Source organism: Nuphar pumila, chromosome 8, assembly GCF_984573655.1.
Source record: "Nuphar pumila chromosome 8, dmNupPumi1.hap1.1, whole genome shotgun sequence".
Taxonomy (NCBI): Eukaryota; Viridiplantae; Streptophyta; class Magnoliopsida; order Nymphaeales; family Nymphaeaceae; genus Nuphar; species Nuphar pumila.
The window spans coordinates 13,574,865-13,593,793 of NC_143256.1; the positions used below are offsets into that span (position 1 = coordinate 13,574,865).

Sequence of the window (18,929 nt, forward strand, 5' to 3'; positions counted from 1 at the left end):
CACATAAGGGGCACACACAGAAGGACATTCACAAATGTATGAGAGGAAATTCACATATTTGAGAGAAAATTCGCATGGAAAACTGAGGTCGCTGACCTACATCTGCACACAGGTGCGGCAACAGGCGGTTTTGCACCCTTCAAGAGCAGCAGAGGGGTGACACTCGGCTAAGCTAGGCCCAATCCTGGCATTGCTGAAGTTCTGCACCACTTTTGACAGATATAAAGAGGAAGAGAGAGGTGATCTCGGGTCGCTCGTCTCTTCCTCCCCCGGGTCCTCAGGTGGTGACGACACTAGTGGTGCTCTATTGTGCTGAGTCTGATTTCAGCATGAGGAGGATACGGTAGAGGTATGTGAAGCAAGAGATAGCTCAGAAAAATTATGATTCTATTCAATAAGGAATATGTAGTTTTTAAAAATGTTATAAGAAAAAAAGAAAGGAAAAATTACAGGATATTGACAACAACAAATAAAACAAAATACAACAAGAAATCTATGTAAAACAGAAAGTAGAATGAGATGCTCCATGAGATGCAAGATTGAGTAGAAACTGATACTGTGATATGATCAGGATGGGTAAGGCCAATACTCCCCCTCAAGTTGGAGTCGACAGTTGCATGACGCCCAACTTGGAAATAAGCTTGTGAAATCGGTCCCTCCCAAGTGGCTTAGTAAACACATCAGCAAGATGAGTTTTGGTAGAGACGTGATGTGCTGAGATAAGACTTGTTTGTAATTTTTCACGAATAAAATGACAATCCACCAAAATGTGTTTAGTGCATTCATGAAAAACAGGTTTCGCAGCGATGTGAAGCGCTGATTGATTGTCACAATGTAGCTTTATTGGTTGCAAATGAGAGAAACCAAGATCTTGTAATAATGCATGTAAGCAAATTAACTCACAAGTAGCTATTGCCATAGCTCGATATTTGGACTCGCTGAAGGATGTGGATACCGTATTTTGCTTTTTAGATAGCCATGAGATGGGATTCTGTCCCAAGAATATGAGGTATCCAGTAACTGAACGACGGGTTATGGGGCAAGTGGCCCAGTCCGAATCACAATAAGACGACATTGTAAGGTGTTGCATGAATGCATAAAAATCCTTTTATCTGGCGAAGACTTCAAATATCGAAGGACTCTAAAGGTTGCGTCTTGATGTGAAGTCCATGGGGCTTGCATAAATTGACTCAATAGTTGAACTGAATACACAATATCTGAGCGTGTCACAGTTAAATAAATAAGTCTTTCGACTAAATAACAATATGGAGTTGGATCTGGTAATGGATCTCCATCATCTGGTCTAAGTCGACATTTCTGATCCATAGGGAATTCTATGGGCTTGGCCCCAAGAAGGCCAGCATCAGACAAAATATCCAGGAGGAAAATGCTAGAAGGAACACACGTCACCTCGATGCCAAGAAAATACTTAAGTTTACTTAAGTCTTTAAGGTGAAATTGTAATATCACGTATTTTCATACTTAGTCATTTTGAGATTTTTCAAAAATTTGGCTAAGTATAGAAGAAAAATCATTTGAACCTTGATATTAGAACAATGCTTTTGAGTCTGGGCTTCACTCAGATCTCATCAATTAGGTCTAAACGAGCCATTTAAAATGTAAGAAAGAGTTTTGTTTCTGACCTTTAAATTCAAGCAAAATTTAAGCGAGATTTGGGTTATTTTTGGGCAAAATTCAAAATTTATATTCATGTGATATATCATTGGATGTGTCTTGGAATGCCGAGCGCAACAATATGTTACTTTTCAGAATTTGAGTTTCGGTTGACCCAGAAATCCTATTTTTTTGAAAAAGGAGCAGTTTGTCGGTTCAGTTCTAGATTTGATTCAGACTGGATCCAATGGATTTGATCCAAATTAATATGGATCTGGACCCTACCAATACCATATTAATTTGGATTTGGTCTAGTCCAAATTTCATTTGTATTTTTGAAGATGGATTTAGATCTTGGATCTGAATCCAGATCCAAATCTATGCCCAATGATTTTATAGCTTTAAATTCATTAAAAAGCTTTAAATTAGAGTTAATTAAGGTTCAGAAGTCTCCCAAGTTATTTTGACTATTTTTAGATAATTATTAATTATTTAATACTAAATAATTAATTAATTTTATTAATTCTGAATTTTTAATTATGATTGTTTAGGACTTCTAAATAGAGTTCTTAAACATACCAAAGAAAGTTTTAGAAAAGACTTTAAAAAAATTGAAAACTTTGAAAAGTCAACCTAAAAAAGATTTTTTAACATTTTGAAAAAGGGAAAGAGAGAGTCCTTAAAAGAGGAAACTCTCCTTCTCCAGCCCATCTAGAGAGGGTTGGAGAAAGGGGGACGTCACCCTCTCTCTTGGGTATTTAAGAAAAAAAAAGAAAGGGAAGAAAGAAAGGAGAAAAGGGAAAAAGAAAGGAGGAGAGAGAAGAAGAGGAAAAGAGAGGAAGGAGGAGGAAGAGGAAGAAGGATGAGCCTTCTTCTCCAGCCATCCAACGTTTATCCACCATCATTCTTGTTCTCTTTTCAATTCACGATCAAGGTACGAGTTTCTCTTTTGATTTTAAATGAGAAAAGGAGCATGCATTTCGTATTCCATGCAATATTTTAGTAAAACCAATGAGAAAAGAGTAAATATTGATATTCACTCTAAGATCCATAGTTGAGGCTAACATTTTCCCTTTTTCGAAATAAAACTGCATATGAGTGTGTATATGCGCTTTTACACACACACACATATATATATATATACTTTAACATGCTATTGATCTATGGAGCTGGACCGATCTGCCATGTGTTTAACGTGAGCAGACCTGGTCCAGATCTTGTGTTTAAAGTTTTGAAAAGAAATAAGAAATCAATGCAAATCTGTTTTGTTAGAAAAAAAATTTGTTTACGCTTATGGTCATGTAAAATAGAAAAATCTGTTTTGATTATGGTTCACTAGTTGAATAGCATGTATCGAGGCATGCACGTGACTGTTTATTTTCCTTATTGAATTATGTGAGATTGTGAATCAGCATATGTAAATATAACTATGTGTAAGTAGGCATATTTGAGCCATGATGCTGGTAAATGCATGTATGTATAGATATGCAGAGGTTTATGACATGTTTAATGACATATTTGATGGGAAATGGTTGTGTAATGGGGGTTATGTAGAATCTGATTCTAAAAAAAATCAAATGTGCATGCATATTAGTAAGTTTATTTGTTCACATGTGCTCACTAAAATAAAAAACTGCATATGCATGACTGAGAATGGGTATTCATAGGCATATTTACGCATAAAGTCTGAAACTGTATGATTATTGGCCACACGAAATTGTTATGCATGCATATCTCAAAATAGCACATGATTTATCCTTGCATAGTTATGTTTGGCTCATGTTTTTGCATTGTTGTTGGGTTGACTTGCAGAACAACCAAGTCTTGCTCAGCTGGCTTGTCAGGCCCTAGTAGACCTGGACAGGTTCAGCTTGTGCAGGGTGGTGACTGTGTTTTGAAAACCTAAATCGACTGGGTATATATTTGTTGTTTTTTATTGTGGGCCGACTGGCAGCCCAGCCGAATTCGGCTGGCCTGTCAGTCCTTGGCATCTCTTTCTGGCCCAACTATATATTGGTTGGGCATGGTATTTAAAAGCTAACGAATATATATATATATATATATATAAATATATAAATATAAATATATATATATATATGAATGCAAGATTTATTTATTAGAAATTCTGGTTCTCTAAGAGCCCCAGCCAACCCACTATATATATATGAATGCAAGATTTCCAGATTTTGTTAAGAGCATGCATTTTGATTCTAATACATGTTATGACTAGATTTTTTCACATGTCTTGACTTGACATGACATGCTTGAGCAATTTATTATTTCAAAGCTGTTCCAAGGACATGTGCACTCATAAAAAGAATGTGTTTGGTTATGTGATCTAGTTTCCATATTTCGCTAAGGTGGTTGGTTTATCTTTATGCATACTAATAATGGAACTTTCCACATGCCTACTTGACACACCCTGTTTGTTTTAGTTTTTAATTGCAAATTTGGCTATCATATGCATACACATACTTCGAATATGGAATGTTTAATGTATGTGCTTATGTGGGAGTGTGTGCTCATGCTTGCGTGATAAATGAAAGCATGTAAATAACATAGTGGGGTAAACTCATGCATATGAATATTTCTGTTTCATACACTTGGTTAAATTGGCATATATGGATGAACATTGGAAAGCATGTTGACACCATTTTATATATGGCATGTTATAATTTTTGCATATGATGCATAGATGGTCAAAATAGATTATCATAGTAGGTCTGGTGAGCCTTGAGCTTGGATTGCTCATTCTTAACTTGTTTTTAATGCATTGCAAAAGGCACATTGATATTGTTTCACTGTATTGCATTGTTCTAGATTTTTCTGTGGGCTGTAGTCCCATGATGGGTCTCGCATGGGGATATGCGAGCTTGTGTATTAATTTTTGCATGTTGAATTATAAATTAATGAATTGTCCATTAATAACAAGATAAAGAAAAAGAACAATGTAATATAGGTTCTGATATATCTCATCATTAGAATGAGACTCTTAGAGTTTCAGTTTTGGGAAACCATGAGGATATAAAAACTCTGTGTGCATTGTTACTACCCCTGAACCCGATATTGAGGTTCTTTCTCCTAGCCACGGTTTTAGGAAAAGTCCACCACTTTACCTGGGGGTGGTGTGTAGACACAACTATTGTTTTGGTATACCAAGAAAGTGACACTTGTGGATGTGGAGGTCCCTAGTGTCCCGACATTAGATGTTGAGGTCTAATATTCCGAAGGTTAATTTGGTCGAGGGATAAGTCTGGAACCCAGTAATAAATTATAATTTATGTGCTAAGTTACCCTGAGAACCCTACTTGACTTTGAGAATTCTTACCCGTTTGATATATCCGCGGGCAACTGTAATAAAAAGAGAAACTTAAATGTGTGCATCCTAATAGGGACATGCATATAATAAGAGGACTTGATAAAGATAATAATTTATTCATGCATGTTTACTGACATCATACATTTTTCTGTTATGCATTAGATCATGCATATTTACTTACTTTTCCTTATGATGCATAGTTGATATTATGATATTGCATCTTGTTGCATGCTGAATATCTTTATTGCTTAAATAAAATTTATGAAAATTATTCTAGTAATGTCCCTCTAAATTATTGCATGGATCTTATCTGTATTTACTTATGCTTATTTGTTTTATTTGAGAGATTCATACACAGAATTCTTAGGATTTTGACACCCTACTTTTGATATTTTTGCAGCCTTGGATGCCCAGTGAGGCGACTTGCTCATGAGAGGAGCTTCGAGAGGACTACACGACTGTTTGATAGACTCTCTTGGACAACATGACTCTTTTCTTTGCATTTAATTTTTATGCACTCTGATATCTTGCATTTGTCACTTGACTCTATTATTCTGAATTAATAAAGTTGGGCTGCTATAGTTTGGATGACGGGTGTAAGATCCCTTTTGGTTTGTCAAGTTTCCTACTTGTGTTGGAACTGTAAAGGTCCCGGGTCTCTGGGAAGATTTATGCAATGGTTTAAAAAAAAAATTCTGCTCTTTTTCTTGGGTATGAGTTGTGATTGTTATAGAAATCGTGTCTAAAGAAAATTCTTAATTTTGGTAATCTTCCAGTCATTATCTCCAGTGATAATAATTGCGTCAACATAGATTAGAATAAGAATGAAAAGGTTGGATATTCACCGCTTAAATAAAGTGTAGTCAACTCGAGATTGAATGAATTGAGCATCCTTAAGAGTAGAAGTGAGTTTCATGAACCAGTTTCTCAAGGATTGCTTCATTCCATAAATAGATTTATGAAGTTGACATACTTTATTCATCCTTTTAACTCGAAAACCAGGAGGAAGCCGCATGTAAATCACCGTGTAAGAATGCCTTGCTTACATCAAGCTGACAGAGGAACCAACTCATCATAGTTGCTAAAGAAAGTAAGTACCGAACAATGGCTAGTTTTGCTACTGGTGCAAATGTGTCATGATAGTCAAAACCTTCAATTTGTGTGTACCCTTTTGCCACAAATCATGCCTTATAGCGCTCAATGGATCCATATGCTCGGTATTTAACCTTATACACCCAACGACAACTAAAAGGGTGTTTGTCAGAAGGTAATGTAACTATAGACCAAGTGCGATTATCTTCCAAAGCACAAATTTCACTTGACATTGCCTCACACCAATGCAGATATTTCACTGCCTCGTCAAAATGTCTAGGCTCATCATCAAAAATAAGAAATAAGCGGAAAGCAACATGGGATGGAGAGTATGAATAAAAATGTTGAAAATCTCCAATGGGGTAACGACACTTGGAAGAAGCGAGTTTTGGAGCCGACGATAGACTATGTGATTCAGGTGAGAGCCGAACAAACATAATCCTTAAGGTAAGATGGTGTGGATCTAGGTCATTGGGAATGACACATTTGTGTAACGGGTTGAATTGTGGAATTGGGTGGTGAATTGGATGGATCCGGTTCATTGGATGGTGGTGTATTGGGTGTTGAATTGGGAAGTGAATCATAAGGAAGAGTTGGTGGATCCAGATCATTATTAGTGTCAAGTAATGGGAGAGGCATGACAATGGATATGTCATCTTTTTCAACGTGACCTTGGAAAGGAAGAACTTTTTCATAAAATATTACGTCGTGACTAGTAAATAATTTTTTTGTCTCAAGATAAAAAAGTTGATATCCTTTTTGGTCAAATGAATAACCAATAAATAAGCAACACTTGGTTCAAGAGGAGAATTTATTTTGATATACATTGAGGTTTTTAGCAAAACATAGGCAACCAAACACCCATAAATGATGACACTGAGGTTTATTTCCAAAAAGTAATTCATAAGGTGTTTTATTGTTTGAAATCTTAGAGGGAAGGCGATTGATCAAGTAAGTGGAGGTGAGAATGCACTCTCCCCAGAAGGATAGCGGAAAATGAGATCGAAAGCATAAAGCCCTAGCCACTTCTAAGAGGCGTTGGTGCTTATGTTCAACACGCCCTTTTTGTTGGGGAGTTTCGACACACGATTTTTGATGATCGATGCCATTTTGATGAAGAAAACTTTGAAAACAATGAGAAGTAAATTCAGTACCATGGTCACTACGTATGCGTTTAACTGAAGATTGAAAAAGATTGCAAACTAAGGCACAAAAGCGTTGAATGCAATATAATGTTTCAGATTTGTATCTCATTAAAAAGACCCAAGTGCAACAAGAAAATTCATCGACAATGGTAAGAAAAAAATGAGCACCCGAATGAGATGGCGTGGTATAAGGGCCCTAAATATCACAATGGATAAGATCAAAGGGCTGAGCATGTTGACTTAAACTAGTTGGAAATGGAAGTTGCATTTGCTTAGCGTGGTGACATACATCACAAACATGGTTATAATTGAAAGCAAAATCTAAAACAAATTTATTTAATAAAGAACTTCGGTCACGTAAGGGATGACCCAATCGCATATGCCAAAGAATGCCTTTATTTGATGTTAAAATTTTCAAAGCATGATGAGTGTTGGGAAGGATGAGATGATAAAGGCCATCGCATAGTCTACCTGCTCCAATCATCGTCCTCTTCAAAGGGTGCTGAAAGAGACAAAAAGAAAAAAAAATAGTAATGCAAGAAACAAAAGATGCTAACTTAAGGACAGATAAAAGATTATATTCAAAATTAGGGACATATAAAACATCAAAAAGATTAAGAGAAGAATAAAGGTTAACATTTCTCATATGAGTAACAAGGATTCTTTCACTATTAGGGAGACTAATAGGACGTGGTTTAGGCAAAATAATAACATTGGAAAGAAGGTGAATATGGGGTGTGATGTAATGGGAAGCCCCTGTGCCAATGAATCAGGAAAAATGTGAATGAAATGATGAATTACCTGCAAAATTGGCGGAGGCGGGTTTGGCATCAACATTAAGCCAAGAAGCAAGTTGTCCGAGTTGGTCTTCCGTAAGCTATGAAAGAATAAATGTAGATCTAGATTCGGGCACATTAGGAGTGGGCATAGGCTCCTGTTGAGAGGCTGCGTTGGCCGATCCATGATTTGAACATTTCATGTTAGAGTTGGCCTTTATGTGATGTGGCTGATAGCCATGAAGCGAATAGCAACGACTTTTGACGTGCCCTAATAGCTCCCAGTAATCACACTTTGGATGGGGCTTATTATTCTTGGTGGAAAAGCGGTTGGCAGCCAGACAAGACTGATGAAACTTAGCTAAAAGTGTTAAATTATCAATAGCGCCACCACTAAGAGGCATGAGGAGTCGCTGTCTTTCTTCTTGAAGGATCATGGACTAAACTTTGTTGCTATTTGGAAGGGGTTTGATAGTCAAAATGTGACTTTGAATCACGACAAATGTTTTATTCAGCCCCATGAGGAATTGGTATACTTTTTCTCGCTCAAGACAAGTATTGAAGTCTTTGAATGCACCATATGTGCATGCGGGAAGAGAAGAATATGAACCAAGTTCATCCCAAAGTGTTTTGAGTGTGGTGAAATAAGTGGCAAGTGAATTTTTCTCCTGGCGGTGGTTGGAGATAAGCTTCTTCAATTGGTAAATTCGAGTGGCATTTCCTTGAGAAAATCGTTCTTCTAAGTCAACCCAAACATCCCAAGTTGTGTCCGCATAAATGACACTATTGAAGATGTCTTTAGAAAGGGCATTGAGAGATTGAAAATCGGTTGGCACTTCTAAATCAACACCAAGATTGAAAATCGGTTGATGAACTTGCTGGCTTTGGGAGAGAACCATCGCCGAACACAAATTTGTGTTTGGCATTCAAGGCCATCCGCATATCACGTTGCCAGGTTGAGTAATTATCATCCATAAGCATAAAGGTAACAAGCATGGTTCCAGGGTTGTCAACGTGATGCAACAAGTATGGTGACAAAGCATCAACTCGTGTTTCAGAGGATGAATCTTGATGAGCACCAGAAATAGGATGGGTTGTTTGAGCATGATCGGCCATAGTAGAAAGATGAAAAAGAAGCCGAGATCGTCCTTCCGGCTCTGATATAATGTAAAGCAAGAGATAGCTCAGAAAAATTGTGATTGCATTCAATAAGGAATTTGTAGTATTTAAGAATGTTATAAGAAAAAATGAAAGGAAAAATTACAGGATATTGACAACAACAAATAAAACAAAATACAACAAGAAATCTATGCAAAACAGAAAGTAGAATGAGACACTCCATGAGATGCAGGATTGAGCAGAAATTGATCCTGTAATAAAGATAGAAATTGATCCTGTGATATAATCAGCATAGGTAGGGCCAATAAGGTGGTTATGCTTGCCTCCCTTCTAGCAAAACCACAGGAATGGGCAGGAAGATGGGGGTGTAGCGACTGTGGTTGTCTGGTAGAACTAGGCAGAAGACAGTGAGATGGTGGCGACAGTCATGTGCAGGGAACATAGGAGGGAAGAAGAAAGTGGACAGTGGCTTTGGTGGTGATGCCGACTGCTGCTCACGAGCAGGTCGTCGACCTCACCTATGCAGGTGAGTCCGCTGGAGGCTGCATAGGGGGTGTCGTCGGGTGGTGTACTCGGCTGGGCTGAGTTGGGTTCCAACAATGGCGTCGGCTTGAGTGGTGATGCCCCTCACCACCACTAGAAATGGTAAGGAGAGGGAGAGAGGGGGTGGTCGACACCCACCCTCTCACTTTAGAGAGAGAGTGAGAGAGAAAGAAAGTGTGTGTCTCGAGAATGCTCATTCACAAAAAAGGAATAAGAAGGGAATGAGAAAAAAGAGGGCTATGGGGTGCCTATTTATAGGGGAGGGTGTTGTGTGTTCTCTCCTGAAGACGCAGGGTTCGCTACAGTGCGTGTTTAGGGGTCCAAATGAGCACCACATATATAAACACATGGGGCTCATATCCCCATGTGTGTCTGGCATCACTTTGCATCAGAGTTCAGTGCGATTGCAAAGACTTAAGTATCCTTTCCTACCATTCTTGCAATGAAATGACGGTTCAAGAAAAGGACAAAAATGTCCTCATCCAGAAAAAGGGAGTTCTAATCTTAACTCTTAAAAAAGTCCAAACGTTCCATTTTCGCCCTAAGCAGTAAAATCCTATGCTGCAGCGGATCACCCTTTGATGACACACCATCTGTTGTAACAGGAGCTCCCTTTGATGACACATCCTTTACTGTTGTCTGCTGTCATCGAAGCATCCTTTGGCACCGTCTGCTACCGTTGAAGCATCTTTTGCCATCGTCTCGAGTCCAGGTACCGGCCTTGGTTTTTAGCTTGTGTTACAATACATTGCCACATTCTCGTTTGTGCCTTGTGTTATAAAACATTCCCGGGTTCGTTCCTACCTCGTGGAGATAACTATAAATTGATCGACTGGTTCGATCATTGGTGGGCGTCATAGGGGCATTTGTCGACCATCTCTTTTTACAGTCTTCTCTTCTTCTTCATTTTCGTTATATAGTATGAAAAAAAGCAATGACGCACAGGAAAGATGCTTGTTTGCCTTTATTATGTAAACACCACCACATGTTTTCCATGGAGATGTTTGTTTCACCTCCCTTAGTAAAAGTTATCTTTCCTACGAAAGAGTGTCTCTTTCATCCCCCCCCCCCCCCCGAAAAGAAAGCAATATCCATGCTTGAACAAAGAAGAGAGTGCGAATAGGCCAAGGGATTAAGCATTCTATTATTTCATCACAATTCCAGCAATGAACATTGCATACACAAATATGATCATGGAAAATATTTAGGTGTATGCATGGCTGATCAGACCGACAAAAGGAATAGGAAAAAAAAAACACCCAATATAACCCAAAAAAGGCGAAAAACTCACATCAGCAAAATCATATCAAAACACGAGTCATTCTGCTATGTTCTTCTAGTCTTCAATCAAAGACAAACTGGAAAGGGTTTTCCTACAAACAAAACAGAGAATTCTTTTGACGAAGACTGCACAGAGCAAGAAATGTAAGGCCACACAACTTGCTTCCAAAGCCAAATCAACCATCAATTGCAGTTACGATCCCGTTACTGCTGCACTAATCTCCACACACGAATGCATGCATCTTCACCAGAGCTTACAACAGTGCAATCATCATTGAAAACTAATCCATAAACACCTCCCAAGTGAGCACCCTTTATGGTTATACGACTTGAAGCTGGCTTATCAACTTCATATATAATTATGCTTGTGTCTAGAGATCCCGTAGCAACTATTGTGCTATCAGGAGACCAAGCCACACAATTTATACGAGCAGTATGGTACAACATGTTCTTAAGCTTAACCTGCAGAAGATAGTCAACTGGTTAGTGAGACAAATGTTCAGGAAGTTAAAAATCAAACCTTGGTAATTAACATTACATTTCTAAAAAGGATTAATGCGGAAGGGAAAGGAAGAAAGAGAGATGGACTATGCAAATGGGAACCAAAAAGTTAGAAGTATGAACAACTTAAATATAGTGACAAAATCTATCAAAAATAAAGAAAAAAAAAACATGGATGAAGCATGACAGCCTTCCACTACTTTAATGTGTGTAAAAAGAATTTAGGAAACAAAAAGAAAATTAAAAAACCATATAGGATTTACATTGTGCCTGATAAATTGAACCATGGCATTTTGCTATGTCACATGGGTGCGGGTGCGGGTGCGGGTGCGACACGGGTGCGGCGCAATTTCAAAAATTTTGGACACGGGGACTCGGCTATATATATATATATATATAATTCTAGTAAACAATTAAAATTAAGTAGCCAAAACTATGACCTTAATTTTTTCGAAAGTTTCAATTTGGCATTCCCATTTCTTTATGGTAGTTCTTAAGCTAGCTTTTCTAATATTTGTGAAACTAGTATTTTTTTAAACTGGAAAAGCATTTATTTAGCTATCTCAAATGGTTGGGTTACCTTTTATCGTGTTTTATACATATTTTTACATAAGTTGTGACTTGTGAAACAGTCACACAGACTGTGCACACAGTCTGTGCAATGCAGTCTGTGACTGTGCAGACTGTGCAAAGTCACACAGACTGTGCACAGTCACACAGACTGTGTGCAATGACTGTGCAGTTGCAGTTGCACAGTCTGTGACTGTGCAACTGCATTGCACAGTCTGGTTATATATTAAAAAAAAAGATATATAAAAATTGTTGTTTTTTTGTTTTTTGTCTTAAAAATGGACATTTTTGGACTCGGTCAAAGTTGACCGAGTCCAAAATGTGGACGGACGCGGCCTGGACTCGTTGACCGAGTCCGACTCGGCGTTGACCGAGTCCGGGCCGAGTCCGAAGCCGCACCCGTGTCCGCACCCGTGTCGGGGCGTGTCGACTCGGGTGCGGCACCTCCCTAGCCGAGTCCGTGTGACATAGGCATTTTGTAGTCTAGGAAAACAAGGGTAATTATAATACCGCACACAAGGCCATAAATGCTTAAGAATTTTCAAGGTTTTTGGATCTAGAATGCCATTGACATACAATAGAATGAATGTCTACTACATTTTTCATAACAGGAATATTGCGCCGAAACAATTCATTCTAGGTCTTGATTGCTTTGTCACCTTCTCATGAAAATCCAGAACATGCAATTAATAGCAAAGTACACCATTATTATCAAAACTGGTATTTGTCTTATGCACCACAATTTGCTTTGTAATCCCATTGTTGCTTAAAGCTAAACTTATGGTCCCCAATAGTAATATTCCTGCTTATTGCTGATCTCCAATCTTTACTGGGCTCCTCCTTTTCCCAGTTCCTTCAACTTGCTTCATGTCAAATTTTTTGTGTTCTGTAATTTCAGACAGCTTGTAACATGCCCATTCTATCCCTGACAATGCTCATCTTTCTGTTTAATTAACTCTTAAGGACAAGATGTAAGGATACGTGGCATTTCTTCAATATATATATATATAGAGAGAGAGAGAGAGATGGTACCTCTCGAGTGACATGGTCCCATACAACAGCTTCTCGATTGAGATCACCAGAAATAAACATAGAGGCATCTGGGGAGAAACGAATGACGTTAATAGCACCACGATGCTTCTCAAGGACTGACTCTTCAGTGAGAGTGTCCCCATTGACAGAATAGACGTGGAGTTTCCCATCTTGGCCACCAACAATGGCCTCACTTCCATCAGGTGAAATTGCAGATGCCGTCACAGCAAACCCAAGATTCAGAGTTGACAACACTTTGGATCCACGAAGCATGATTACTCCTGAATCAGTTGAAAGCAATGCCAGCTCGGGCTTATCAAGTGCAATATTTAAGTCCTTTGGTTGTGCACCAATATCAATTTGTTCTTCATCACCACACTGATCAGCATGCAGCGGAATTCTCCTTACCTGTAAAATTTTGGAAAAAGGATCATCTCTTGTAGCAAAAGCAAGTTGAACATATTGTACATAGCTACAGTTGTTGTACAGTCAGCAAAATATAAGCCCCACAGCAGGATATCATCAATTGGAATTTGGCAGGTAGATTAAGAAATTGTTCCTTATTAAAGGAATATGCTATTCATCAGACTTGGTGAGCAATACTACCGTGTATTGAACTTTTATAATTGGCTGGAAAGCTTTCCAGACAAGAATATATGGACTATCCCTGATATTTACTATCCGAACATCAAAGAAGAGGACCAAATATTTGGAGAACACCTGATAAAATCATCAAATTGGACTAGGACAATATAACTTAAAAACGAGGAGAAAATCTCCAACCGAATAGCCTTTGGAAATCTTTCACATGTTATTGCCATTAGACATACTAGCGAGCACAGACATGCTCCCAGTCTATGTCACAGGGACTCACCAAAGAGGCCCTGCACCCACGTCGACGCGACGCGGGTGTGACACCCAATTCGGTCAACCCGCACCCAAGGTTATCATTGTCCAAAATGGACTTGGTTAACTTTGTCCATTAAAAAAAGGGACAGGGCTCGATAATGGGTAAGGGTACCTCGAGCACCCCCCTCCCCCCTCCCAATTAAAAAAATAAGGGGGTACCTCGAGAAGGGGTAAAGAGGGATGGGGCTTGAGAATGGGGTACCACGAGAAAGGGTAAAGGGGTGGTGTTAAAATATATATATATATATATACCCTCCCGCACCCCCACACCCAAGTTCTTTTAAAGTGCCGCATCGCCGCCCCCGCATCTGCACCCGTACCTATGTGACATAGCTCCCAGTTTATCCAATACATATATGCACATGTATGAATACAAATTGTAGTTAGTTGCCTGTTTATAGAGAGCGTGAGAGAGGTTGACTATACCATGCACGTGCGAAAATCAAATTCCACTTGTACAACTTACATAATGAATAACAAATAGTGTCAACTGTCACATACAAATCAATTCCTTATGCTGTGAACATTGGATCAAGAGAATTTCTGCTCATGACATTTTATATGTCAAAATTACAACTGGCACGGTAACAATGTCAGAACAAAACAATATCCATAGTGCTATGATTAGGCCAATGAAGCACTGCTCGTCATATTATATCATTACATGGCAAGGTGTACCTTTCAAAAGGTATATGTGTAATTAGGTTAACCTAAAGTTAGACATAACATACAAGAGAGTTGACTGCGACATCACCCACCATATGAGGCACTTTACAGCCCTGTGGTACCTCCTGTTATCTCTTCTCTATTCTTCGTCTTCACCACATGAACATAAAGTTGAATTACTTGCTTAAAAGATGTAGTACTGCTCATTTCAAGCATGGGCGTGAACAAATCTCAATTCATTTTTTATTTCTTCTCAAGGAGTATTGAAAATGATATTACTTGCATATTTTGGTCAAACTATTTCAATGGAATATTATATAGAATTTCAAAGGCTATTTAAGTTTCTAATTCAAGAATTTGACATCAAGAAATTGGTCTCATTTACGTACCTCTTAGAGATTGAAGTTACAAGAACAACAAAGAGTATATTTATCTTTTAGAGAGAATATGTTGGAAGATACTGTTATTAGTCAGTTTGGAGCCTTGTGAATTAACTAACATATCTGTTATCCGATTAGCCTGATTAATCAATTCATGCACAATGAAATGATACTGAGATGGGCCATGAATATTCAAAAAATTGAAGGCTACTCATCAAAAAGGAATCTTCTATGCTAATTCCTTTGAAGTACAAAATAGATGACCTGCATGTATGTGCATAAAAGAACCGCCTCTGGTTTTATTTTCTTTGAGAGTGAATTCCGTACCATTGAATAGAAAAGAGACAAATGATCATAAGCTTAAATGTTGAAGCCAAATTATAAAGCCATGTCTTTTGGGCCATTTGAAAAGAATTCATGTAAAAGCAATATTACAAAAGGCAGAGATTCAGGTGAAACTTCTAGGAAGCTTTATGGTGATAAATAATATCTATGAAAAGAAGCAACCATATATTGGTGACTTGCCACTTTAATAAGAAAGAGTTGCATTCAAGATGTTTAGCACTTCAAATTTTCTGAACAGAATTGCAAATTCTCCAAGAGAGTTCAAGGCTTGACTTCATAAATCAATTCGATAGATATCTTTGCAACACCTCAAGATGGAGCATTATTGCCTATCTCAATTAGGGGTGGCAATCGGGTCGGGTTGGCAGGTCGACCCGGCGGGTTGGCTGGTCAGCATACTTCAACCCGACCCGTTTATTAAACGGGTCGGCTGTGGCAAACACGAACCCGACCCGTTTATTAAACGGGTAACCCGACACGACCCGCCAACCCGTTTATAAACGGGTTGGGTCGGGTAAACGGATTGGCAGGTTAGCAGGTTGACTCGCCCGCCTAACCCGTTTATTAAACGGGTCAGCTAGGTTGGCATACCCCTAACACGAACCTGACCCGTTTAATAAACGGGTTAGGCGTGAAAAGATACTGTCATTTAGTATAAAGTCTGGATCTCAGGATCCAGACCCAATTCCTTTCATTTTAAACACATGCTCATTAATGTTTCATTAATGACATGCTATAATTTTATCATAACATGTAATGGGTATTTTCGTACCCTAGCTATTGTATCTGTGTGTATTTAATCAGAGAAGCAAAAATGAATACCCTGATTAGGGATTTTTGCTGCAGCCTCGTTCTCTCTCCCCATGCTGTGTTGTTGCTTGTAGATGAAGAAAGAAACCCATGATTTCTATCATGGTATCAGAGCAGCAGGTTCAATATTGAAGATCGGTTCCTTCTATGACTGATTTGTCTCCTTCTAAGGTACCTGTTTTCTCATTTTTCCTATCGATTTCTCTTGTATTTAAATCTGCAGTCCGGACTGAAATCTCTTCTTCGTACTCACCTCTTTCTTTTTGCTCTTTTGAAATACATCATTAATCTGCTTATTGTCTTCTTCAAGTACCTCCTTTTGATTCCCCTTTTTTATTTAAGCCAACGTGTTTCTCTTATTTCCAAAATCCAAAACTGAAATTTGGTCACGTTGGCATATTTCCTCCTTTCATTCCCTGTTGTTCTTCTGTCATATCTACTACTTCTTTCACATTGCTGCACGTGATCTTACCCATCCATAAGCAAAATAATCAAGCAAGATCAATTTTTTTGATCTATGTGTGATTACAAGAGTTGAAAAGGATCACTCCAAACTCATTTGCATATTGACGTCAGATCAGATTGTGATCTGCACGCCCAGATCTATCTTGATTAAAATAATTTCATCTTCGAATTCATTTTCATCTCTGTTTTGCCTGTTTTCTCATTATTCTAAAAGGAAAACACATTATTTTCAAAATAACGTACCTATTACTGATTGAATTTTATTCAGAACAGATTCTTTACTGTGCAGCCCTGTTTTTCTGCCTCGTGTTCATCAGTTAAAAAAAAAAAACTAGTCTGGACTTTAGACTTCTCTGATATTAAAATTTATGTTCTGAATTATACTAGAATTCAATTGTGGTTGGGTCTTTGTCGTAAGGCCATTTCTTATTTTTTATTCCTTCTCTTGGTTGGATCTTATTCCTTCTTGTTTTTGGCTTCAAAAGAATATGGACTCATTCCCTCATTCTCAGTCTGGTCTTACGTCAAACTTTCTCAGCCAACTCGTGTCTGAGAAACTGAACAATTCCAATTTCCTAACTTGGAAGCAACAAATCATACCATTCATAAGAAGTCAGGACCTTTCTGGACATCTGGATGGTTCTGTTCCTGTTCCTCCAGAATTCATACCACAAGAAGAAAAGAATGGCGAGAAAGATCTTTCTATTACCTATGTTAGAAATCCTGAGTATGTATCCTGGATGAAGTGAGATCAGGCGTTGGTTGCCTATATCACTTCTACATTGTCACAAGAAGTGCTTGTGGCAATTCCAGATGACTGCTCTGTTAAAATGTAAAACTGTGCAAATGTTTCATATTTACTGACAAAAATGATAAACTTTCTCCTCGTGTGATTCCCTGTGCCTTTTTAGGATATGCTGAAAACCAGAAAGGTTATAGATGTTTTGACTTCAAAAATAATAAACTATATGTGTCTAGAAATGTTTCCTTTCTTGAAAAGGAGAGCTTCTTTGATTTTAGAAAATTAAAAGACGTCACTGAGTACTCCTTTTTGCTAGATCTAATATCAACATCTGATGAATATGACCTTGATTGTAACTTTGATGATGATCAAAGAATTATTGATCTTAATGTTGAAAATGAAGAAGTTCATAGAGATACTAGTATTCAATATTCCAGGCGACAAGAGTCTAATCCTCCATGTGCACTTGAAAAATATTCTAACATTCCAACTAGACAATCATCCCGAATCTCGAGGCCTCCAGGAAAGTTTATATCAGTGGCGGAGCCAGGGGTGGGGGCATGGGTGGGCGGCCGCCCACCCTAAAATTTGAAACCGAGTCGACTCATGACTCGGAAAACCGAGTCGAATCAGGACTCGTGAAACCGAGTCGACCGAGACCCGGGCTCTCGATGAGTCTAGAGCCTGCCAAAAGAGGCGAGGGGTAAAACCCTAGCCAGTTTTCTAAAGCTCTGCCCCTCCGTTCCAGCGTTCCCCTTCAGTCACAGGCAAGACGACAACCCCATTCGCCGGCAACCCTTGTGCTCTGCAGTGCCGCCGGCCTCCCTTCGGTGAACCCGCGGTGGCGGTGCCCCCCTCTGAGCTTCTCCCTCTCGGCTGCAATCTCCGGCGACGCGAGGCACCGGTGTCGCAGTCAGTCGGACCTTTGCCAATCTCCGGCAACCATCGCTAGCAGTTTGAAGAAGACCCTCTTATCTCCTAAATTTGAGGGTGGGTTTTGTTCATGTTCAGTGGCTCTGGTGATACAGTATCCAGTTATCCATTCTACATGAGCAATACAGGCCAATCCTTCAATTTGGTTCTTGATCCTTTCTTTTTGGGGCACAACTGAACGTGGGTCTAGTTTCTTTCCTCCTTTTTGGGCGCAACCTCATTGGAAGAGTCAATCTTGCTATCCTTTCTTGGTCATCGTGCGTGCATAGGACTCTCCTTTTGTGCCTGCTGCTAAAACAAGGTATGGATGTCTATCAATGTAACGAAGGCAACGGATAGCGTATCTTTATCTACCAGATAGTTGGTGAGTGAATTGCTTGTTCTCGATTGTCTAGGATTCTTGTAGTGAGTAACTGTGGCCATTGACAGATTTTAATAATTGGGCGTCTGTATTTTTTGTCTAACAGGCATTTTTATACTCTTTTTGCTTGAATTCTGCATATGGTGCATGTTGGTCATCATCGGTGTCATAAAAAATGTATTCATTTTTTAGCTTAAAGCTTTTTCGGGGTTCTACGGCCAATCTTGGTGGTCAGAGGCGGAGCTGGGGGGGGGGGGGGCGGGGGCAGGAATGGGTTGTAGCCCAGTCCTGCCTCTTGAAACAGTTAAATTTTGTTTTTTTTAAAA

The 18,929-nt window shown here is 38.8% G+C and overlaps 1 protein-coding gene across 1 annotated transcript in view; it reads right to left on the reverse strand.

The window, feature by feature from the left end:
- Positions 1-10,956: 10,956 nt before the first annotated feature.
- LOC149829644 (actin-interacting protein 1-2-like) overlaps positions 10,957-18,929 on the reverse strand; it is a 44,988-nt gene continuing 37,015 nt past the window's right edge. The window contains exons 5-6 of the mRNA XM_090016059.1: positions 12,993-13,400; positions 10,957-11,351 (exon numbers count right to left, since the gene is read on the reverse strand). Of these exons, the coding sequence (XP_089872185.1) occupies positions 11,094-11,351; positions 12,993-13,400 (666 nt within the window). The 3' untranslated portion in view covers positions 10,957-11,093. The remainder of the gene's footprint in view (positions 11,352-12,992; positions 13,401-18,929) is intronic.